At 38.6% G+C, this 25542-nt stretch overlaps 1 protein-coding gene across 5 annotated transcripts in view; it reads left to right on the top strand.

Moving 5' to 3' along the window:
• Positions 1-25542, top strand: part of CLIP1 (CAP-Gly domain containing linker protein 1) — a 112724-nt gene that overhangs the window by 62095 nt on the left and 25087 nt on the right. For 2 of the 5 annotated variants that reach the window (XM_077835071.1, XM_077835070.1), the window contains exons 8-18: positions 495-555; positions 6518-6622; positions 11975-12919; positions 14702-14818; positions 16136-16193; positions 16463-16546; positions 18758-18914; positions 19594-19759; positions 19858-20073; positions 21227-23512; positions 24840-24977. In XM_077835071.1, coding sequence (XP_077691197.1) covers positions 495-555; positions 6518-6622; positions 11975-12919; positions 14702-14818; positions 16136-16193; positions 16463-16546; positions 18758-18914; positions 19594-19759; positions 19858-20073; positions 21227-23512; positions 24840-24977 — 4333 coding nt within the window. The remainder of the gene's footprint in view (positions 1-494; positions 556-6517; positions 6623-11974; positions 12920-14701; positions 14819-16135; positions 16194-16462; positions 16547-18757; positions 18915-19593; positions 19760-19857; positions 20074-21226; positions 23513-24839; positions 24978-25542) is intronic. The other 3 variants (XM_077835072.1, XM_077835073.1, XM_077835074.1) reach the window with 3 other exon arrangements.

Here is a 25542-nt window from a genome sequence, read left to right as displayed (position 1 = left end):
CAACTTGCTTTGCCTATACTAGAGTTTTAGAATGTGTATGTCTAAAAAAACCACCCCAATTTCTTAATTTTTTTAATACATTTTCTAATTTTCTTACCCATTTTTAGAATGAATCATAGAAATTAGTGATGGCAACTGGATCAAGTTGTTTTATCAGGTCATTGTTTGAGAGTCTAAAAAAGAAATGAATGAAATGGTGACTAGTTAATTTAAATATATTTTGTTTGTTTAAACTATTATTTTCTTGGTTAATACTGTGTCTTCCAAACTTCAAAGAACTTCAGGAAGGATTTTGATGTCATACTTTATTTTTAATGAATTTTTCAGTGTTCTCTCATTTAAAATCAGGGTTGAACTTTTTCTCTTCTCCCACTTTTTCTGGTAACTTGATTAAGTAATTAAAATATAATGTTGCTGTAGTTTTTAATTTCTAATGAAAAGTAAGTACAAAAAACAATCTCTCTTTGAAAACTGTCTTCATTTATGACTCATAGGAAGGTGGAGGATCTTCAATTCCGCGTAGAGGAAGAGTCCATTACCAAAGGAGACCTAGAGGTAAAATACTGCCAACTTTGTAAAAGTCACATTTGGTAGGATACTGAAGTGCAAACAGTTGTAGACATTATATTCCTAACAGTGTGAAGACAATGAAAGGAAGAGTTAAAACTGCATGTTGATATTCCAGGAGTACACAGAACAAGTGGAAGGGGATCCCTAAACCTTCAAGTACCCAATTCTGCAGTCTTTGTGTAAGCTTAAATGGTCAAGATTGGGCCCTTAAGTGAATTGTATTCTTCAGCATGGCTTCTGTAGCTGAGTGGTTGCGGTTGTGGCAGAATAATTTAATTTATCCCTTGTAAAATTTCATCCTTTTTTGCAATTTTATAATCCTGCTAACATTTTTTTCAAATTATTTAAAAGAAACCAACAACTAAAAATCCATTTTAAATTCTAAAACTGGCAGTTAATAGTTATGTCCCTGTTGAAATGGGTGCTGAAGATTTAACCACCTCAGTCTTCTGGGTGATTCATACCAAATAATGACTATCCCTGCACATCTCTCAACAAAGACTTAACATCGGCGTGCGTGGTTTAGGGAGGGTTCAGAATTAAGCACACCAGTGAAATACAAAGTATGTACTCTTATCACGATTTACCTTCCTACTTTGTCTAGCTGGTATGATGTACTGAACTCTACTCTAACATTCTGAAATAATTCTGTACACAATGTTTTTATTGTTAATAAGAAAGAAACAAATTGAGACCATTTAAACACTGCCAGTTTTTTAATCCAAATTTAAAATAAAAATGTTGGACGTCTTCTGGTTTTTGAACATATTTAATCTGAAAAAACATTGGTTACTCTTATCCCATTGTAAAGAACAGGAGAAATTTAAACTGACTGACTTATAACCCTATGAACCATTAATGATGAAAGTGCTAGCCTTGTGGTCCATTTCATGTGACATTTCCTTTAGTTCTACTTTGTGTCAGTCTTCCATCCATTTTAAAGTACCTATCTATACTCTGCTCTATTAGTTGTTCAGTCCATGAAAGTGTTTTTTGGATTTGTTTTGTTAAATCAATTGATAATTAAAATTGACTTTAAAATCATGGCAAACTGTTTTAAGGACTCGGGTTGGTTGTTTGACAAGATGCATATCTTCAGGAGTATAAGCTGAATTTAAATTAATGAAATGCCTCCTGTTGTATTGGAGTGATAGTGTTAAGCATTTAATAGGTGAAATATATATCTATATTTTTTTTTAATTTTTACTGATAGCAAAAGAGGCAGATTTCTGAAGATCCTGAAAATGTAAGAGGGCATTTAAGTGTGTGGAGACATCCCATGTTAACAGATTGTGTACAGATAAAATGCTTATTGATAGACTTAATCACTAACTGCATAATCTGCTATTGAAACATTGACTCTAGTATTTGTGTGCATGTTGCTTTCAGAGCAATTACAACACTTATCACGAAGAATGTATGTAATGACTAAACACTGGCATCCCCTTTAATTGAAGACAGGGAGAACGTATCGTCATTAGTTTTTAAAATAAAACCGCAAACTTAATACAGTGCAATCAACTGAAAAGCAACAGGAGCTTGCAGGAAACTACAGTCTTCGGCCCTGAAAAGTCTCTTCTGTAAAAGCAGGCCTCAACTTGCATTCATCACAAAATCCTGCGTTCTTTCCCATGAGCTCCCACTACTGTTCAATGGATGGCACTGTACATCGTTTCATGAAATTTCCTAGAGAACAGATTGCATAGCCCCACCTCTCCTTACTGATTACTCTTTTTTTTGTTATGAAATGCTGAAGAGAAAGCAGTATCCAAGGAAAAGCGATTAAAAATACAAGAATGATCTCATTATTTACACTGTACAAAGCTATGGATTTTTCATTGTAGCGTAACAGGATTTCTTCCTGAAACACACAGAGAAATTGTTTAGGATTGGCTAGAAGAAATATATTGCTTTGCAAGTCCTTAAAATAAATCCCCTCTACACCATCCACAGTACAAAGCTGATGGAATTAAAAAAAAATCCTCTGCTTTTGATTTGGTTCAAGAAGATCTTATAATAGGCTGCCTCCTGCAACCCCTCTTCCCCCACCAAAATAGAAAGCTCTCAAGACTAAAACTGATTTCCTACTATGCATTCTTAGGTGTTCCTTTTATGAAGCTACTTCCGTGATCTGGGTCTCCTCTATTCTTCCAAATCAGGCACACGGTGTGTTAGAAGTAAATCTGCATGTGACTTTCCTCTTTCCTATTTTGTGCACTCCTCATTCCCCTCTGTCTTTATTCCAATTCTCTCTATTCTAATTTCTCCCTCAACAGGCTTATTTCCCAAGAAAAACCCTTGTTGCTCTCCTTTTGAGTGGAGAGTGATGTTGGATTATTTAATGGAACACTAGATTAGAAACTATCCAGACCATGTTCTGTGGTGAACATGCCAGCACAGGGACTGAAGACTTGCTGCCCCAGTTACAGAGTCATTAGTCAGCATTACAGCTTCAGCATAGTAGTACGGATGGATCAGTAGGTAGATACAGGTGCACAACTAAGCTGTGAATTTCATTTCAAAGAGTGAGAGCAGGCACCGAGTGCAATTGGCATGCATTGTTGATAACTGATGGCCTGCATTTGGGACTTAATGACTTAGGGTTCATCTACCCTACAAAAAAAACCCTTGGCACTTGGGTTTATGCTATGGGGCTCAAAATAGCAGTGTAGACCATCTCACTTGGGCTGGAGCCTGGGCTCAGAAACCCTGTATGGGCGGGGGTCCCAGAGCCTGAGCTCCAACCTGAGCAGGATTGTCTACACTGCTATTTTTGGTGCCATAGCATGAGCCCAAGTCAGTGACCTGGGCTTTGAGATTCACTGCTACAGGATTTTTTGCAGGGTAGATGTATCCTTAATGGAATTGGAGAGGATGTAAGTCAGGGCAGGATTTGTCTCACCCCTCATCATCTAATTGTAATGCCCGAGACTAGAGAGAGTGTTCCCTGTCATTTTTCACATCTGAATCAAGCTTTAGTATTAAATTCCGCTCTCCTTTATGTTGCACCAAAATAAATCTGGAGTAACTTCATTGAATCTTCTGAATTCATTCTGGTGTAACTAAGAGGAGAATTTGTCCCTTAGACTTGTCTCTTTGGATGATTGGAAGGGAGCTCAGACTGATCCACAGTTCCTCAGTGGATATCCCTATTTGGAATTGGAGCCTTTCCTTTGGAAGTCAGACTTATTTATTTTTGTTTGTTCTTTAAATGAGCAAAAGTGTTTGGAGTGGAATGTTTTAGATTGCACCTCTATTTATATTTAGCTGAGCATCTTTATTTTTGTTTTAGTGTAGATAATATCTGCATGGTGGGATATTTTTGAATAAGTTCTGTTAACTCTGATCTCTGAAGGTTTTAGTATTATTGGACAGCACCTAGATATGTTTGTTTTGCTGCTATATAAGCAAGGGATTAAAAAGAGGCTTTGTGTATGATGGGTGTTACAGAAAGAAAGCTTTAAGATAGTGCATATTTTAGTAGAGATTCATGATGTAAGGAGAATTCTGGATATGCTCTTCTGTATAGATCCACCTCAGGGAATGTGACTAAGTAAGTATGTAGGTTTATCCCAAACCACTAGTTAAAAAAACCTCAAGACATTTCTAGAGCTGTTTAGTGGCTTGGTTTTTTTGTTTGCTGGATCTGAAGTCACACTAACTAGTGCCACAAATGCTCCGAATTAAAGCTATTGCATTTAAAACTTTTAGACATTTTAAAAGTTCTCTTAACAACTCTAATTCCCATCAGAATATCAAACCGCATAATGGAAAGCTGTTGGTAAAAGGACAATCCTTATTCTTCTGGAAAACTGGCAGTCTTGTCAAGCTCTCTGAAGGTCTTCAGGAACAAAGGAGACATAGAATCACATAAAAACTTCATTAGCCCGAGGAAATGCTGAAAGTTTGGCCTCTGAAGCAAGTTTAATACTTTTGGATCCCTGTGTTTTGGGACCTATTGAATTATGTTGGTAGAATTAGCTTATCATTTCCATCATGATGGATACAGAACTATTTTGGTTCAGCACCAGTCAACTTCCAGCTTTTGATACAGATAGAGAAATAACTTGATGTGATCAGAATGAAATAGTAAGGAGAAACCATCTTTTTTATTAGTTGATGGGTGGAGGAGAACACAGCTGAAGCAAAACAAAGGCTTTTCCCCATCTCACTTCCTCTTCAAAGAGTACTTATGATCTTTATTTGATTGTTTGGGGCTGCTTTGAAGATGGTCACAATCAGCTTATCGGTGTTTATACATAACACTGCTTTACAAGGATTTCAAAATATCTTGCTACAGACACTGGCAGTGGAGACTTAGGTCTACATTACCTATGCTGGTGCACAATGCACGTAGAGTGCCTGGGTATACACAGTATACCACTACAGTATGGGCAACGAGATGGTGACAGATGGAGTAGGGCCTTGATGGGATCCCACATATCTTAGTTCACATTATTCTCTTCTCCTTCGTATTCTACGGCTGGCTCTGCAAGCTAAAGACCTGTTTCTTCTAATTAATATTTCTTAGCTTAATTACATCCATCCACTGTACTTCACACTAAATTACAGCTACAACTAAATCACATAGAAGAATGTTGCTCCAGTCTGCCACGGGTAACTTCTCATGATGAGACGCATGTCTTGCCATAGACAGATAAAATAATATTCAGCCTCCATCAAGTGGTCACCCTGTTGTTGGGATGGTCACACCTCTTTCTAGGAAAGGACACTTAAACCAACAGGCATGAATATTTCTTTTTAAAATATGGCATATTTTAGGTTAATGATGATGTGCATTAAGATTGACACAATGTACTGAACTCTGCAGTTCAGAGCTGAGTGTGACATGCAGTTCTTAAGTCTGGATGTGCTTTTCTTTTTCCCTCCCACAGTGGTGCAAGTCAAGAAGGGAGTAACTGCTAGACTCTTTCCATCTCTCTTAAACTCCATGTTTTCTTGTAGACTCTTGGGAAAGCATCTCAGCCCCTTTGTTGAATATTCAGGAGCTGTATCCTGATATTCCACAGTTCTTTATAAAACCTACCCCTTTGTGAGCAAAGGGCAGAGGGTACTTGGCTCTGCTTTGTGTGGTTCCTTTTTCTCTCTTGGAACACAATGCCTTTTAGAAGTACAAAGGGCACAAGTCCTCTTACTTCCTCTTCTTGGCCTAACCAATTTAGACTTGAGTGACGTACCATGGTCAAATCAGCATTTTAGTTACAGAGCAATAAGTCTAAATCAGTCACATTTTCTCCCCTTCTGGAAAGGTGGGGAAAAGAAGTTCTGCAGCTCTGAGTAACTCTGTGTGTATTCACACCATTCATATAATAGCAACAAATGAATCTTGACATGCCTAGGACTTGCCAGGAAGATTTTTATGGCACAAACTTGAAAACAATAGAGAAATTAAAAATAGCATTCTACAGAAGCCCTAATCAATATCTACAGCCAAATTCAGACCTGCTGGGTGCTGCTCCTGTTCCATGGTGTTATTTCACCTATGACACCAGGTCTGAATTTTGATCCCCTAGTTCATAATTAAAAACCTAACTCAGCTACATCCAAATAAATATACAGTATTAGTTGGGGGTGATGCGGGAAGGGGCTTATAGTTCTTTAAAAAGTATTAACTATTCTAATTTGTGCTGGTAAACTTCACATACTGATATATAACTTCTACTTGGCTGCATGAATCTACCTTACTTTTTGTCCGTATTTCTTCTTGTTTGTGATTGGTTTGTTTTATTTTACACATCAGACCATTTACACTTTCAGTCCATCTCTCTCATCCATAGAGTTTCCCTGTTCATTTTACCCACTGCATCTTCTCTGCTCATCCTTGGTAGAAGATACTGGCAGCACGGCCTGCATGTGGCATCCTCCTCTTGTGCTGGCATGTGATGGTGGCACTGTTGTGTTCTCTTCCTTTCCTTTTTACTAACAGACGCAGACCAAACTGGAGCATGCCCGCATTAAGGAGCTTGAACAGAGCCTGCTCTTTGAAAAGACCAAAGCTGACAAACTCCAGAGGGAGTTAGAAGACACTAGGGTAATGGTTTTCACTATTTAAATGAACAAGACCTATTTGTAACGTGGAGGATTTCTGATCACGCAGTCTGCGGGGTATAATGGATATTGAAGAGAGTGCCTGTCTTCTGCCATATTCTTTTATAGAAAGTAGCCAAGAAGGACACTACTAAAACGACTACTACATTTTGACTTTTTGTTACATTTTTATTATATATAGTTCTACAAAGGAATCCAGGTAAGATCTCTTCAAAATGGAAAGATATCACTTGACTACAGGTGCAAAGCGGCAAACAAAGTTGTGGATCTATTTATGAAAGTATTCAGCAGTTCACTTGTAGCAGATAGTGAGGTTCTTTATGCTCCAAAAGAAATGCTGATATGCTGTGAATAGACAAATGTTCTCATTTAATTTACTCAAATTCTTCCAGTCTGAAGGTTTTTGGGGGATGGAGCAATCTGGACCTTATGTACAGGTTGTAACATTGGGTGCTTATTTTGCTGACAAGTGTGTACTGTGGCCATACAGTTTGTTTGTTTGTTTTCCGTTGGTATAGTCCTTCCATAGGGAACCCAGCGGCACTAGTTACATATTCTGCTTACATCCGATTTTTTTTTAATGCCCTTGTTAGAAAGGTGAAGAAGTTCTACATGTGCAGAGACTTGAAACAATGTTAGTATCTTTCTACCAAGAACCATATTAATCTCTCCTCTAGAAAGATGCTAACCCTGTGTCAAATTTCAGCTGAGACAGATCCTATGTGACTAGATTAGTTGACCCCAGTACTCCCTTTGCAGGTGTGTTTAGCAGAGTGTAATAGTACTTTATCGTACCGATGTAGTCTCAGAAGTCCAGAACCATGAAGAATGGAAATGACTTCCAAGTTACATATTTGGATGCCTTTGCACGTATGAAAAAATGACATTTTTTATTTTGTGCTTGAAGGAATGACTTGCTTATGGTTTCTAAGCTTAAAGCATTCCAGTAATTTGAAATGACTCTGGTCAGCCTACAGCTCTGATTACTCCCCATTGATTTAGATTATTTTAAATAACAATGCATATTATGCATTGTAATGAATGTCAGTGATTTGACATAATCATTGTTCTTAAAGTGCTTGCAAGTGATCCAATCAGCTTTCTTCTACGACAATATAAAGCATGTTGATTTCATTTAAACTGATCATTTTCTCCACACCAGAAAGTGCCACATGTAATTAAAACAGAATGACAGGCAAACAGTAACCACACCATTAATGACAATGTACTGCTTACTAGTTATTTTTGTCAGGCAAGGAAGGGAATTTGAGTGGGAAGAATATAGATGTGGATGGCTATTAGCCCTCTGCCATACGTCTAATAAGAACCTATGTAATCCCCACACTTGCCTAGCAAAAATCATTTGTGTTTTTGGGTGCTAAAGATTAATAAGATGACTTTCTCCTATCAATCTGAAGTTTTAACTTTAGTATTTGCAGAAGTCCAGTAAGGTCTCTGTTTTCTGACAGGAAGTATATTCTATAGATTCCCACTCTTTGTTTATAAAGTTGTAGAGATGGATTGCTTTTATGTAGCAGGAAACAATCTTCTAAATGTATAGTAATCCAATAACTTTTATTTGGATGGGAGCAATGGATCCAAATTTTCATGATTTAGAGGCACTTGCGAAACTGAGGAATCTTAAAACTCCTGCAGATGAATTACAGTTTAATATTACTTGCAGCATGTGCATGGTATCATAGCATTCAAATATCTCGCACTGAGAGGGGATTCTTCAAAACTTGCTAAACCTGAGCCCAATTTGTGAGCATCTTGGCACCTCTGGTTAACTGACCATCAGTTAGCAGATGCAACACAAGCCAGTTGCTTTTTCTTTGGGGGAAAGAAAAGAAACCTCTCTACAGGGAATGAATTCTGCTTGGCTGGAGAGCTTCCTGTTGATTGAGGTTTTTTCCCCACCTGTCAGGTCCTTACTATTCTCAAAGAAACTGAGGAACTTTGGCTCTTTTCTAGACCCCAGGAAGGCAAAAGTGAAACTACAAAGAAGAGAAAGAGGTGTGTCTGGTTCATTTTTGTCATTCTGCATCACTGTGGTGATGGACCAGACTAGTACAGGAGCATACAACTATGCGTTCCTTTAACATGAGATTCAGTAGAGACTGAGCAACTCCCAGTACCTGAAGGGCCCTTCTGTGCCAGGGTTTATGTAAAGCTACGGGGGGACTTCATCTGTGCCCAGTCCATTTCTGGGGTCCATGCTAGTGGATCCTAGGCCAGATTTGGGACATGTGTTTGTGGGGAGAAGAGGGTGCGTATTTTTTTGTAGAAATATAGTTGTTGCTCCACTCCAGCAAACTGCCCACATAGGGCCTAAAACCTCAGACTTTTTGGCAACAACCAGTCAAAATTATTTGTATTTACAAAAGAGAAGATGCAAAGCCTACAACTGTAGGACAGGTTAGTAAGAATCGTGTATGTTGGCCATATTGTATCCTCGCTATTTTTGGCCGTTTTCAGCAGACACCTCAGCATGACTGACCAAATTGTGCTAAAAAATAAGTCTGGTAAAATATTACCAGAAAGTCAGTGACTATATGACAAAGGGTCATAAATCTTCCATTACATGATAGGAGTCTAGGTCACCTGTTGCAAGACATCACTGTTTATGAATTTCCTTGTTCCTAAATTCCTCTCACATGTGCCCATCAATGCTGGGTTGAGAAGCCCTCGTTGATGGCTTCAGTGTTCATGGAATCTTGTAGCTGGAGAAGACAAACCCTCAGTAACTGAGAGATGAGAATAACCTTAAAATACACTACAGCTGTTCAGAATGTAGTATCAAATATTTGATGAGAACCTGTAAAACTGGTGCAAGAGGTGATAAGTGAGCTCAGCCCTCTATGTGAAGAATTCCACCTGGCATAGAAATGAACCAATTAACGCCAGCTGTATTATGATGTTCCTTGCAATGCAAAGGAAAATATTTCAAGGCCAGTTGGTGTATCCTTTAAAGATAGTCTGTGAATCAAGCAGCTGGCAGTTGTCTTCATCCTTCTCCTCAAACTGAAAAGCCTTGAGAGAGCTGGTTTGCTGAGGTTCTTGAGGAACTATCATTTTTCTGCATTAGAAAATTACTCATCATATCAGTTTCTGTTTTAGTTGTAGGGGGGCAGGAGTAGGGTTTCCAACTGTCTAATCGCACAAACCTAAACACACCTGCCCTGCCCCATCCCTTCTCCAAGGCCCCGCCTTCCATTCATTCCAGCCCCCTTCCCTCTGTCACTAGCTCTCCCTCACCCTCATAGGCAGGTGGTTGGGGTATGGGCTGAGGGGTTCGGAGTATGAAGGTACTCCGGTCTGAGCCTGGGGCAGGGAGTTGGGGTGCAGGATGGGTTTTCGGGTGTGGGCTCTGGAAGGGAGTTTGGATGTGGGAGGGGGCTGAGGGAAGAGGTTCGGGGTACGGGTTCTGGGAGAGAATGTGGGTGTGGAAGGGGGCTCAGGGATGGGGGAGGGAGTTTGGGGTGCAGGCTCTGGGAGGGAGTTTGGGTGCGGGAGGGGGCTCAGGGATAGGGCAGGGGGTTGGGGTGCGGGCTCCAACCGGATGGTGCTTACCTCGGGTGGCTCCCGGAAGCGGTGGCAGGGCCAGCAGCGGCTCCTAGATGCAGAAGCGGCCAGGGGGTCTCTGCAGGCTGCCCTGGCCTGCAGGCACCACCCCTGCTGCTCTCATGGGCCACGGTTCCCCATTCCTGGCCAATAGGAGCTGCAGAGTTGGTGCTCAGGACGGGGGCAACGCGCAAAGACCCCCTGCTGCCCCTGCACCTAGGAGCTGCTGCTGGACATGCCAGCCGCTTCCGGGAGCGGCATGGATCCAGGGTGGGTAGGGAGCCTGCCTTAGCCCCACTGTGCTGCTGACCTAACTTTTTAGCAACCTAAAATCTCCTGGATTGGCTTCAGTAGCCTCTGGGAGATTGAGCCCGATTCCGGGAGATTCCCGGCCAAACTGGGAGGGTTGGAAACCCTAGGAAGGAGTGATGGTTTGTTTTTTCCTTCTCTCTCATCTATTTGGCCATCTTTTCCTTTGACAGAGTGAGCTTTGGTCTAAGAGTCATTGAAACAGTTATCTAATATGCTGTACATTTTCTTCATTGTTCATGGGGCAGGATTTTGTTGATTAGATTCTGCAATGATACATACCAGCTTTAATAGGATATGTGAAAGCCAGTCATTTAACTTATTAAACACTTCCTCAAGATATTGCTGCCTTAATAATATATCCTAGATAGACTGCAAGGTTATCAGTTGTTCCATCAAGATAACAACTTCCAAATATCCTTGCTTATTCCACTTACTGTTTTATAGTAAGCAGTTCTTCTTTAGCTTTCAAATTTCTTTCCTGACCTATGTCCCAGTACATACTGCAAAATATATTGCTGTTAATGGGTTATGTGGGAGAGATTTAAAACACATTATAGTTTTGTTCTTGAGGTCATAGATGGAATAATATAAAACAAAGAGTGGGATCTGTACAAAATACTTAAAAAGAATAATTTCAGGTAAGTAATATCTTTAATCTTGATTTTGATAATATAAGGAGGAGCAGAGACAGTAATTTCCTGATCAGGAACCAATGGTTTTGTGATGCTTTTGCATGTCACAGGCTTAATTCTTTAACCCTTTTTTGGCATTCTGAGAAAGGCCTTGGGTAGTGTAAGAATAATTTTTAAAGACAGTCTGGGGATAGATGCAATGGGATTTTCAACTATTGGTACATCTAGACCAAATAAATATATTTGCATTTTTCTGTTAGCTTCAAAACCAATATGAATGGTATAAGGAAGCAATTATCAGGACAAATGAAGACTGCAAACTCTCCACCCTTCATCATTCCACTTTAAATTCGTCCATAGAAGCATTTTGCTAACCCGTGGTAACCTATATACAAGCTGCGATTGTAAACTTTTGCCTAACAATTTTTTTTCTTTTAACAGCTAACTTCAGAAAGGGAGGTTAAATACATTCTGGCTTAAATAAAAGTTATAGGGGTGTAAACATAGGTAGTGGTACTTTTATTTTAAAAGAAAGGAAATAATTTAAAGAGTAAACAAAATCAAGTATATTAGATTGTCTCGGTTCATAGATTTCCATGTAAAGCAAACATTTGTTCTTACTTATGCTCCGTGAGCTATCTCAGTAGGAATAGGAATTTGGATTAGACTAGATCTGATTTTGGCCAGTTATTGTCAAAAAGGTTGGTATGGATATACTAATGAGGTTAATTTGTTATAATTGAAGATTTTTCTTGAGGCTTAAAAATCTTTTCATGCTTTTATATGTGGTGTAACTATTTCTCTTTTTAAAATGCTGTTGATCATAGGTGGCCACAGTATCCGAAAAATCTCGCATCATGGAACTAGAAAGAGATCTAGCATTACGGGTGAAGGAAGTAGTTGAGCTCCGAGGGAGATTAGAGTCTAGTAAGCCAGTCAGCGATGTGGACAGTTCTCTCTCACTGCTACAAGAAATAAGTTCTTTGCAAGAAAAAGTGGCAGAAATTAGCAAAGAACATCAGAATGAAATAAATTCACTAAAAGAGAAGTTTGGAATTGGTGAAGAATCTTATCGGAAGGAGATCAAAGCACTTTCAGCTTCACATGAAAGAATTGCAAAAGAAAATGAGTTATTGAAAACTAAGCTTGATTTTGCCAACAAGGAGAATTCAGATGTGACAGAGCTTTGGAAATCAAAGCTGGAATCTGCTATTGCTTTACATCAGCAAGCAATGGAAGAACTAAAGGTTTCATTCAGCAAAGGTGTTGGGGCTCAGACTGCTGAATTCGCAGACCTAAAGACCCAAGTTGAGAAAATGAGATTAGAGCATCAAAATGAAACATCAAATTTAAAACTAAAACAAGAAAACGAAAGATCTCAGCATATGAAAGAGATTGAAGCTCTGAAAGCAAAGCTATTGGAAATCACTGAGGAGGGAGAGCGAAGCCTGGAAAGCCTGAAGACCAAACTAGAAAGTGCAGAAGATCAACATCTAGTAGAAATGGAAGACGCTTTAAACAAATTACAGGAAGCTGAAATAAAGGTAAAGGAGCTAGAGGTACTGCAAGCCAAATGCAATGAACAAACCAAAGTTATTGATAGTTTAACAACACAGATCAAAGTTGCTGAAGAAAAGATTTTGGACCTTGATGTGCTTCAGAAAGCCAATTCTGAAGGTAAATTGGAAATCCAGAAACTTAGCAAGCAGCTTGAGGCAGCTGAGAAACTGATACAAAACCTAGAGACTGAAAAGATTGATGGGAGTAGCAAGGTTTGTATCAACATCCATCTTTTTACTTTAATTTGTTTTATTTTAATTTACATTTCTACCTTTTTTATCTACAATCATGAGCTCATCACAGAAGGGAAGATAGTCTTAGGAGAGACAGTATATTTTTTTTAATCATCTGAAGAGATTTAGACTACATCTAATCTGGAAGGCTGTATCTTGTTTTGTAGGGTTGTGGTTTGGGTAGAGGTGTGTGCGTCGTGCTCCCATAGAAGTTCTTTCTTGCTGTGAACTTATGAATCCTATAACCTCTGCTCTGAGAGCTGTGTTGGGGCACTGGTGGTCCTAGTAAGCAAGAAGAATCCATGTATTTATCGATGTGTAATAAGTTAAATAGTGGATGTATTGAGATTAAGTGATGTGTGACTCTAGGAAAATCTCTTGCCTCTCTGATAAACATATTGAGTTGCACAGAGGTTTCCTCACATTCCTCATACTGTTTCTAAAAGCCTAGGAAGAGCGTGTACTGCTTTGAAGGGGGTCTTGTGGTTAAGGGACAGGACATGGAGTCATGAGATGAGTTCTATTCCTCGTCTTCCCACAAACGTTATGTGTGATCTTGGGCAAGTCACTTCACTTCTGTGGCTTGAGTTCTGTCTGGGGCACAGTCCAAATAAGTGGAGCATTTAATGCCTGTGAGACTAGTGCAGGGAGCTATAAGTAATCACCTCATCAATGTGAAATCCAGTGGCCTCTGGAATTCATCTCCCTTTAGATAGAGGGAGGAGGGATGAAGGAGAGACTCCTTAGCCCTTAATTATCCAGGAGTGGAAAACTGATTGGATAAATAACTATTTTTCCTCTCTCCCTCCTACTAGCCAGGAAGGGGGAAGAGGCAAGGGAAAAGGTGCTGTATCTAACAGGCCAGGGAAAGCCATAAAATCACAGTGAGACAAGCTGATGGGGCATCTGTACATGATGATGGTGTTGTGTGAAACAGCATCATCACATGAAATGTCTTGAAGCAAAGATTGCCACACTGTGTGTGTGTCTCGGTGATTTTTCTGGCGCTCGGGCCAGTAACTGACAAAATGGCTTCGTAGTTGAATATCACTATATTATACAGGTGGAAGATTATTCTGCTACTGTAGTTTGGAATGAAGGGAGTGAAATGTAGTGTCTGGGCTCTTTCCCCTTCACACAAGATCTGTCAAGTCAGCTCTGTGATCATAAAGAAAAAGTAATGAGGCCACTTTCCTAAACCTCTCCACAAATGGTGCCAAAAAATTGGACTTACATGGACTTTCGGCATGATTTTCAGAGATCATGTTGAGCATCCACAATTCCCATGAAAGTCAGTGGGTGGTGCAGGTGCTCAATATCTTTGGAAATCATGCCAGCAATATGTAATATTCAATACAGTCAGTTATAAGGTGCTTACTAAATATTCCAGTAAGAAACATTCTATTGATGCAATAAGCACAATTTAAAACACTTGAATATACCCAAAATGTCTAGCATTAAAGAATGTTTGCAGAATAATTCTGAGAGAACTAAATTTAGACTACTTTCAAATCACAAGGATTGTCTCAAACTTATTCCAAGATGCAGTTTAATACTGTAGTGCAGCCTGCAGTGGAAATCAGCTATATTCAGTTAACACACAACATTTTTCCTTCAGCTTTTGTTCAGGTTTTTTTAATTTTTCTACATATGATGGTTTGAACATTCTAGTTATTTCCTTGAAGCTCAAGATTTTATGTTCTTCATGTTTTCATTCATGTTTGTAATTTTTGTTTTACTCCATCTAATCCACCCTGCCAGGCTAGTAATCTGGCCAAAGAACTGCAGGGCAAAGAGCAAAAGCTTCTTGACCTGGACAAAAACTTGGGTGCAGTAAATCAAGTTAAAGATTCTTTGGAAAAAGAGCTTCAACTTTTGGTGAGTAATTCTCAGAAATCTTGTCTCTACCCATTGGGTTCTCTTTGAGCTTTTTAGGGGGAAATCGTCACTATTATCCAAAGGTCAAATGTAACAGTCCTTACTCCAGCAAAAATCTCAGTCATTTCAAATGGACTTTTGTCCAAGTAAGGAATGCAGGCTTTGAGTCCAAGTGCTTTGTATATCGGATTTCAAAATGAAAAGTACAATAAGATTAACTTTTACTTTATCAAGTTGTTGCCTAAGCAGAGCTCAGCTGTTACTGGTTTACAGTTAAAACATTGAGCCAGATCAAATACATCATATAACACATTTTTAGAATAGTCATTAAGGTAGGTATAGTCCTTTTTCATTATAAGTGCTGTATGAGTTAACTTTACTTCACTGTGTTATTTACAAGTAGCTTTTGAATAACAAATTTTCACTTCCTTCTTGTTTTGCAACATAATAATTAAATTTCTCAGTGTTCTACATTTGGGCTAGCTCCTGCTGCGATTATCCCAGCCTTAGGAGGAAGCAAGATGTGTGTGTGTCTCAGTCTTTCCATGTGGTCTTTCTAAGGCCATTGCTGTGTTTTATTATGTTGATTGAGGAGCCCCAGTATTTTATCTATCTCTGTATCCTGGCCTTTCCTCAGATGTTGCTAACTTTCCATCTCTTCCTGCAATTATGGATGGAGGAGGGAGGGATAGCTCAGTGGTTTGAGCATTGGCCTGCTAAACCCAGGGTTGTGAGTTCAATCCTGGAGGGGGCCATTGAGGGATCTTGGCCAAAAATTGGGGATTGGTCCTGCTTTGAGCAGGGGGTTGGACTAGATGAGCTCTTGAGGTCCCTTCCAACCCTGATATTCTATGATTCTATGAAAAGGCTGGCATGAGATTGGCCACAAGGCTGCATGGGGCCGTTCAAACAGCAAGTCCACCACAGCCTGTGAGCTAAAGTTTATAACTTTCTAAAATCGAGGTCCAGGGGCCCGCTACACTTTCGATACCTGTAAACCACGTCTCCCGTACAGAGCTTAGCTGTTGCTGTACCGCTGTCCTAGTTTACAAAGAAGCTCCCTTTGCTGCCTAGGGGACCCCCTTTCAAATGAAAATGGGGAGACTGTTTTTTTTTTTTTACTTCCCTGTCTTGCCAAGTTCACAATAGACTATAAATTACAAGTCAAAAATGTCTAATACACCTATGGCAGTAGTGGGTCTTTATCAAATCAGGAAGTGAAAAAAATAGTAACACTACTTTTAATGAAGTTCATATTGAATAATAGTGTCATTACCAGATAGTTAAAACTTGTCTTGGGTTTTCATTCCCTTCTAGAAAGGCAAGTTTACTTGTGCTGCTGAAGAGGCAGAAAGCGTTCAAAAATCTATGCAAGGTATGTTTCCCTAGAATTGAAATGCATCCCCTCAAAACCCGCTGGAAAAAAATGGTGCTGAAAAAAATTTCTTCAAGAGCCTAAAGGTTATATTTGTTAATTTAGCAGGATTTGTCTTGGCAACTAGGAATAAAACAAGATTTTTTTGCCGCCTCCTTGTTTGATTTGAGTAATATGAATTCCTTGTAAAATTAGGTTTTCTTTAACAAGATGAGCCACAATAACTGGGGAATTAACTTTATCTTTTAAATATCATTTTATTTCCATAGAAACTATTAAAAAACTGAACCAAAAAGAAGAGCAATTTGCACTCATGTCCTCGGAACTGGATCAGTTAAAATCTAATTTGACAGGTAAGGAAATGACAAAACTGAAGGGTTTGAAATGTACCATCAGCTTTATGTTTTCATGCCACCTTGCTGCTCTTGGCACATGGTGATGACTAATACCCGCATAGTGGCAGACATTGTGTCTGCAAACTAACGTTGGGAAGCTAGAAAGTCAGATTCTTGTTTGAACCAAGCCCTAGTCCTAAGCTAAAACAAAACACACTATTAGTGTGAAATGTAAACACAACTGAAAAACTATATATAGGGACACTGCAAATTGACCATGGCAAGGAAGTAATGGTAAAGTATTTCCTGGCTCAGCTAGCTTCCTGGTTGAACCTTTGTTGCTTAAGTCCATTCCAGGGATCCGGTTAAAGCTTTGCATTAGTAATTTATCTGCTTTAATGGCACAAACAACACACATACAAAAATGTGTTAATATTGCAACTGATCTAAGTTGATTATTAGTGGAGATGCTCCAGGGTGAAGGCTGGGAAATGAGGATGACGCACTCAGGGTACAGCTGACAGCAGAGAGTAGGCAATTTCTACTCTCAGTGAAAACCAGGATGTGCCTACTCTGCAGTATATAGCTACATGCATCATTGAAAGGCTCTGTCAGTGGGATACTGTGACAGTCTGTATCCCTATGTTCACCTGATGAAGTGAGCAGTTAAGCTACCGAAGCCATGCCTTTTTAATAGAAAGTTCAGGGTCTTAACAGATCATTCACCATTGATCTGGTTAAACAGAACTAAAGGCTCAAATTCCGAACTGCTACACTGGGGTCTCATACTACCAGAATTTGATATGGAAATTGTGCACATAAAGGGAAAAGAAAACATGGTGGCAGATGCCATGTCCAGGAAAGAGGGCCCTGACCTACTGTCTACAGGTCAGCCCATGGGTAACCCTCCTGCAGCTTTGTAAAGGGGGAGGTGTGGCAGTCTATATCCCTATGTTCACCCTTTTTACAAAACTATAATGGATTTTATACAAAATATGCTTTGTGACGTACCATTTGAAAACTCATAATGTGCTGATCGTTATTGTCCTGGGAAAATGTGTGGCAACATTGTATGTAAAGTTATAAGATTCTACTGTATAACATTACTGAGACATATTCCAAGTTTAGAAAAACACGCATCCCAGCTTGGAGAATTGAGGGGACACAGGTCCATCAGTCCAGATTGTACCCTGGGTAATTCCATGGATATTACACTGGCTAAAATATCAGTGGAGATGGGGGAGGCACAGCTTGGTCATGTAGAGAACTGTGTAGGGTACATACCCTACAGGTTCAGGCATGTGTTTACTTGCCTGAAGAGTGGCTCGCCATCTACACTGCTACATATAGCTATGCTGGGGGCATATAGTGTATCCATTCTACACACTGCCATGAGGAGCGTGCAGTGTAGGGGTACCGTTAGTGTGTTCGTGAAATGCAACATGTAAATGGCATGTGCCTTGTAACAGACACATAGAAAGCATTTGACAGCTCATGAAAAGAATATGAACCCTGTTTACATGTGAAGACTCCTTTTTAGTGTGGTTGTTAACTACTTCTGTGACCTTCGAGCTAGCACATCACCATCCCCTGTCTCATAACCTGTAATACCATTTCCTGCTGTACACGTCCACCTAATCTCTTTTTACTGCAGTCTAAACTGACCTTATGTATATAAAAGAAAACCTCCTAAGCCCCGCTTCCTAGTCTCTTCCTTGGAGGTAGTCATTAGCTTGCATGTATATGGAGCCATTTTCTACAGTGACTTGATGTAGCTCTCATTGCTTCTTGTGTTTACACTGCTCTAAAGACTAGTTGGTCTAATATTCTTCCCTTGATAGCTGCATGTAACTTCAGTTAAGCGAGTATGCCCAAATGTATCTGCTGGACTTCTCTCCTAATGGTAGAGCCCAGCGTCAATTTTTAACAGCCTGATACCTATAGTTAAGTGAAGCATCAACTGCAAACTGTATTCTTGATTAATTGCTTTTCCTGTGTCTTTCCATGTACAATGTTATACTTTTCTATTGGGAGTTTTACACCTTTCCATTACCCAAGAGCCTACAATTTACAGTCCAAACCCAAATGTGACTTTTAGTTTTGGAAGTTCAACTTGCTAATTTTATGGCACCAGGCTAACTGATGTTTACAGTCTCTTGTTAGCATTTAGGTGTGTTGTGCATGGCCTGTGGATTACATTTACTAGAACATTAACTTTTTTATGTTCAGTTATGGAGAAAAAATTGAAAGAGAGGGAAGAAAAAGAACAGCAGTTGACTGAAGCTAAAGCCAAACTCGAGAATGATATAGCAGAAATAATGAAGTCCTCGGGAGACAGTTCTTCTCAGCTGACAAAGATGAATGATGAGCTGCGGTTAAAAGAAAGGTATCCCGCTGCTGTCAGAGCATTTTCCTGCCATTTGTTCCTACATTTTTTGTCCTTTTGTAAGTAGCTATGAAAGCTCATCCTGAAACAAATCTGATTCCCGTTGATGTGACAACAGAGCTTGTGCCATCAAATTCATTCTGTCTTAAATACTCTGTACATATATCAGATTTAAAAGACACTTGGTTTAAAAATTATTTAATAACTTCTTATTTATATAACAACTTCTGGCACTTTTGAAACTAAATGAATATACTTTTTCAGGGTTTGAGTATCATTGCATTTCTTTTAGCTTAGACACAGAAAGTAAACTATACAATTTCTGGTTCTCCTGCACAAATACAATGCATGCAACCCAAACACTGCAAGAGAATGTGTGTTTGTTTTAAACATAATTTAATGCAAACATTTCTGTTTTTGCAAAACCCTGAACTTTGGGGTCAGATTTACCCTTACATTGGTACTTTTGTGTGCATTGAATCTTGTTACTGATGCATTTAATTTGATAGAACATTCTGCGCACTTTTTAGTGATTGAACAAACCTGTTTCTAAACTTTTGGTCTGTTCTAAAGATGTAATAGAAGCATGCTGCAACTTAGAGAGAGCTATGTGTCTGTACATTTGTTACATTTTCAGCAAAAAGTCATTTTGCTAATTTCTGATTTATTTATTTTTTAGAAAGCTAGAAGAACTACAAATTCAGCTTACAAAATCAGATGAGAAGTCAGCTCAGCTGCAGGAAAATATGGAACAGACAACACATAAAGCTGAACAGAACCATCAGGAAACACTTAAGAATCATCAGGCTGAACTGAAGAAAATGCAAGATAAATTAGTAGACCTGGTAAGAAGAACTATAGAAAAAGCTCACTAGTTATGTTGGAAAGGGTATTAAAAAACCTAGATTTCTGATTGCATTCAAATTGCTCTAAAATCTGACAGGAAAAGCAAATTGAGAAAAGCCAGAATCAGTGCAAGGATCTGCAGATGACACATGAAAAAAACAATTCTGAGATGGTTGCTGAGCACAATGCTGCCATCAAAGGGCTTAAACAGAATCTACTGGACACAGAAGAGATGCTGAAAAGTGCAGAAGAGAAAACCAGAGACTTGGAAAAACAGGCTGAGGAGCTGAAAAAACAAGCGGAACTTGCCAAAGTACGTATGTCTTTTAAGCAAGTAATTGCTCTATTATCTCTCTCCTTACAATGACTTACTCCTTTACCGTTTAACCTAACCCATCCCTATTAACTTTGGGTTTTGGTGTTCACTCAGCGAAAATTTATCAACTAGATGAAGTATTATTAAGGAAAGGACACCTACACTATTGACTACTAGATAATCTTTTTATCCATATTTTAATTTAATACAAAGTATGGTACTTAGCAATTAACTTTATATCCTCATAGATTTCTGTTTCAGTCAGAGCCAGTTGGAATTAAATATTATTTCTCTTTAATAAGGGATTTTAAGCATCTGGATTTTAAATAATTAAGTGTACTTAGAAATATTTTCTTTACAGGCACCTTGTTACTGAAATTTTGTTTTGTATATCAGTTCTATGTTGTGTATAATTATTTTTCCCTTAGCTTGATTTAAATAACTTTCACTGATTTTTTTCTCTGTTTCCTGGATATTGTTGCTTGCTTTCATCTCTCATTCATTGTTTATTTGCCTTAAGCCTTGTGTTATGTTACGCTTTGGCAGAATATTCAGTGTATAAATTGACACACGAAAGTTAAAGTATCTGACATATTTCTGATGTAGTATTTGAACAAATTAACCTTTTTATGATAAGGTATCATGGGTACATTACCCATGTAGTATAAACACTATATAAAGTAACTAGAAGTCAGTATCTAGTATAGCTCCATGGATTAACTGTAATGCAACTCATCCAGGTATTGACTAAATCTTGTTTTGTTTTCTACAGTAGCTTTTTAAAATTTCTCCATGCTTAATCTATGTACATGGTATCATTTAAATCACTTTTTTTGGGCAGGGAGGCGTTATTGGAGCTGTCTTACTAAAAAGCCAAACTCTAGTATGGATGAACACACAACTAGTGCATCTTTAACATAACTATCATTAATTAGTTCCACTAGGTTGTCTCACTAGCTAGTCATTGTTTTGTAATAAAAATGGCTTTAACATTTTTCAGCAGTTGAGATTACCCAGAGACTTTTGTGTGTCAGTATATACGCTTTTTTAAATTTAAACTATAATAGCTCTATTTGTCCTTAATCCATACTTCTCATTTGTCTGTTTGACTTCATTTTTGTTTCCCTTCTCCCCAACTTTATTTCTTTAGTCTTTAACTTCTGTGTTAGCATCAGCCAAAAAAGAGATTGAACTAATGTCAGACGAGATGAGGGGTTTGATATCAGAGAAGGAGATTCTGGCACAGGAGGGAAATGCTTTAAAGTTAGAGAAAGGTTCACTATTATCAAAACTACTAGAGTTGGAATCCAAGCTTGTGTTGTTGCAACAAGATCAGGAAAAGCTTTGGACAATAAATGAAGAACTTGATTCAGAAAATAAAAAGATCTTAAAGGAAAAGCAAGAAGCTGAAACTAAAAGTCAACAGGAAAGCACAGAAAAGGCAGCATTAATTTCTGAGAAACGAAAGTTACTTATTGAAATAGGGACAACACAGAAAGATCTTCTAAATATAAGTAGAGAAAATGATGCTCTACACTCTTCAGAATCAGTACTGCTCCAACGGCTGGAAGAACTTCAGACCAGCAAAGATGCTTTGGTTCTGGAATCTCAGAAGCACATTAAGGAAAGAGAAGAACTGCAGGATAATCAGAAAAAGCTTTCTGAGGAGAGTGCTACTCTTCTTAAAGACAAGGATGATGTCATCCAGAAGCTGAAAAGCTCTTATGAGGACCTGGCCAGAGATCAAAAGGAACTCCTGCAAGAATTATCTGCTCTGGCTGCAGAGAGAAATTCAGTCTTGGATAAAAATTTGGCTCTTGAAAGTACATATGTGGTCTTAAAAAATGAAAGGGATGATCTGTTGCAAAGAAGCCAGGACCTGCGATCCGAAAAGGAAGCACTCCTTAAAAGTCAGGAAGAGCTCCATGTAAGCTTAGAAACTGCTCTTAATGAGGAAAAGACCTTAAATATGAAAACTGAAGGACTGCAAGCAGAGCTAGATGCTGTGGTTAAAGAACTTAAAAAAGCTACCAAAGACAATGTAGAGTTGCAGTCCTCCCATGCTAGTCTCTCTAAGCTGCTTGAAGAGATTAAAGCCAGTAGGGAGACGACAGACTCCGAATGTATCCAGTTACTACAGGAGAAGGAAGCACTCTCTTCATCTGAGCGGAGGCTTTTGGCCGAAAGGGAGGAACTTTTAAATGAAAATAAAGCAATTGTGGAAAAGCTTGCCAAGACCTCAGAAGATGTCACCTTTGCCGAGAAAGCTCTAAATGAGAAAATAAGTCAACTGAGCAGAGAGAAGGAATTGGCTTCTCAGAAGTCAGTGAAACTTAAAAAGCAGAATGATGCCCTTCTCAAAGAAAAGGACATGTTAGAAACTAAATGTACAGAGCTGCTCACTGAAAAACAGTCTTCTGCAAATGCACTGTGTGACTTGAAAAGAAAACATGACCTGGACATCTCCGCCAAGAGAGCACTCATTCAAGAGAAGGCAAAGCTCCAGAGTGCCATGGAAAGCCTCAAGAGAGAATTGGACGAGAAAACCCAAGAAAATCAAGAACTAGTAGCCTATAACTGTGAACTTTCAAAGTGTCTGAAAGAGGCTCAGAGTGCCAAAACACTGCTAGGAAATGAACTTTCTGCTGTTTCACAAGCCAAGCAAGTCCTGATGGCTTCCTTCAAAACCTGTTCCTCCAGTAAGGAAATGTTAGCCAAAGAGAGGACTGAACTGCAAGAAGAATGTCAGAAATTAAATGAAGAGGTCAATATTATGCAGGAGAATTTAACAATAGAAAGGGAAGCTAGAAAGCTGGAAAAGGATTCATTCTTACTGGGACATGCAGAACTTCAGAACACCATCAGCTTCTTAGAGAGGGAGAAGGAGCAACTAACAGTTAAAAATGAAGAATTGCTGTCGGAGAAACAACTGCTGGTTCAGGAGAAACAAAAATCTGAATCCAAACTAGAGGAAATCATTAAAGAAAAGGAGGTTCTCAGCACAGAGACTGATCAACTTGCCTCCAATATTGAAAAACTAAAGAGTGATTTTGCTTCCTTGACTAAATCGAAGGCGGAACTCCAGGACTTGCATGCCTGTCTCTCCAAGATCCTAGAAGATCTTCGGCATAGCCACGAGGTGACTGAATCAGAGCGAACGAAGCTGCTCCAGGAAAATGAGAGCCTGCTTGCGGAACAGAAGAATCTGACCATGATAAAGGAAGAAATCCTGAAAGAGAAGGAGAAATTCTCTGAGGACTATTACAAACTGCATGATGAAGTCATGCTTTTAGCACAAACTAATGGTGACCTTTCAGCCAACCTACTGGTGTTACAGAACAAAAATCAGATGCTACTGGTGGAGAAGGACAAACTTGCTTTGAAACTAAAGGAAACCGAGGCTCTTCAGACACATACAGTAACACAAAAATCTGAGGTATTGAAACACATTGTTAAACCAGTCAAGTACAGTTACTAACACTGAGCACTAACTTCCATGGTTTTGATGTCTGCACTTTAATTGCATGACCAGCACTTCATCTTAATGTAGACAGACTGGAATTATCTTCCCTCTTGCTATATTACCCTGTTTGTCTCAAGTTGTCTGTAATGATGAGTGTGAAAGATCTTTTAACACCCATAATATAAAACAATTCTATGTCTAATCATAAGGAACTATGTTGTCGCTGAATGCTGTAAGAAAACAATTTTGAAACTGTGAATAAAAAGGAAAATGTTTTTTTTTCCAAATTCTATAGGAGAAATTTAACATTGGTAGAAAAAGTACTTTCTAGCTAACTGTAAATGGGCATAAATGAACATGATTTTAGACTTGGTGCTCACCTTACCTTTTTATTTTAAAAAAATTGAATAAAAAGAATATTAGTTTAAATTTACACAGTGATATAAAACAAAATCTCACTCCAGTATATGTAATTGGACAAAAGAAATTGCAAGACAATCCCCTAGCAGGCTTGGGTTTTTTTAGAACTTTCAAAACATGTTGTAATAAATTGCCATCTGAGTGTGTTCTTTTTATTCACAGTAGTGTTTACATTCACCACCAACAGAGCAGTAAATAGAACTTTGAGCCAGACCTTGCTTGACTTATAAACTGTAAAACCACTTAAAATATGAATTTTGAGGGGCGTTTTTTAATCCCAAATACTTTCAGAATATTTTATTCCAATCTAAAGCTTTGTGTATGATCTTCAAAGATTTAATTTCACAAGGGCAAGTCATCATTGACAATGTTAAAGTAACATGTAACATTAACTTGATAGCTAAATCTTTTTTGTTCTTCTATTTTGACTTTTAGGATCCTCTCACAGCAAATTTAATACAACTCCTCTTTATAATTCCACATCTTTCTAAAAGATCAGTCTGTTGGTAGTGAATATCTACTGAAGAACTATGATTATAAGATGTTTGGGGTGTTTAAGGGTAATCACAGTGGATATAATTAGGGCCATTCAGGGATTTAATGAAAAAAAATCAACCTCAATGAGGACACAAGCATGGGATTGTAATTTATTTCTGCATGGAATTTGACCTTTTAAGATCTGTTTATACTTTATGCAGCTTCAGAATGCAGATAATTTCCAGTTTAAGTTATGAAAATGAAGCTGTTTAACATATTTGATTCAATATGGGCAAGAGCTGGCAAGTAACTGAGTTCTGCATAAAGTATACAGAATATAGTATAATGGCTGGTCTACTGCATTGGAGTGTTCCATCCAGTAATAATTCTTTCGTATATTTAGGCTGCTAAAATGGCAGAAGATGCTTTGCAGGTAGTGGAGCAGGTGACCAAAGAGAAGGATGCCCTTCATCAAGAAAAGATCAATACGCTGGCCTCCTTGGAGGACTCCAGACAGACAAATCAGAAGCTGCAAAATGAAGTAACCGCTTTTAAATGTTTATATATGAAAATAGTCACAAAGTTCTTTAGAGACTTTCTGGTATTCCTTAAAATGTTCCTGTATTATAATTCATGTGAAATCTACATCCAAATATCAAAAGCACTACAATTTATCAGTGAATATGTGCTCTTTGAGGTACCTACACTTCCCATACAACTTTAGTCATATGTTGAGCTGGACATGTGATCACTTCCGTCTGCTAGTCTGATCTGATCTTTGCAAGTGAGAGGTTGTTTGAAACCCATTTTTTCTGTATATAACAAATGACCTAAAAAGAAAAAAACTGTAGGTGCGGGTTTAGTTTTTACTCTTTAGTCCAGAAGTGTTTTTTTTAAAGTGCCTAAATCAATAGGATCACAGCACAGGGGACAAGAGAAGGGGAAGGGAATATGGCGGAGTGGGGGAAAGGAGAAGAATGGGCTGAATAACCTTTGTCACTGTCTCACCACGGATCTCATCACAGCCATCTTGGCATGGGCTACTAGATAGTGTAATACATAAAGAAGCTGTGGGTACTAATATAACTTTGTAGATTACATGCTTC

This window comes from Eretmochelys imbricata, chromosome 15, assembly GCF_965152235.1.
Source record: "Eretmochelys imbricata isolate rEreImb1 chromosome 15, rEreImb1.hap1, whole genome shotgun sequence".
Classification (NCBI taxonomy): domain Eukaryota; kingdom Metazoa; phylum Chordata; order Testudines; family Cheloniidae; genus Eretmochelys; species Eretmochelys imbricata.
Note: the sequence above shows the minus strand (reverse complement) of the source record. Positions and strands in the feature narration are given on the sequence as shown.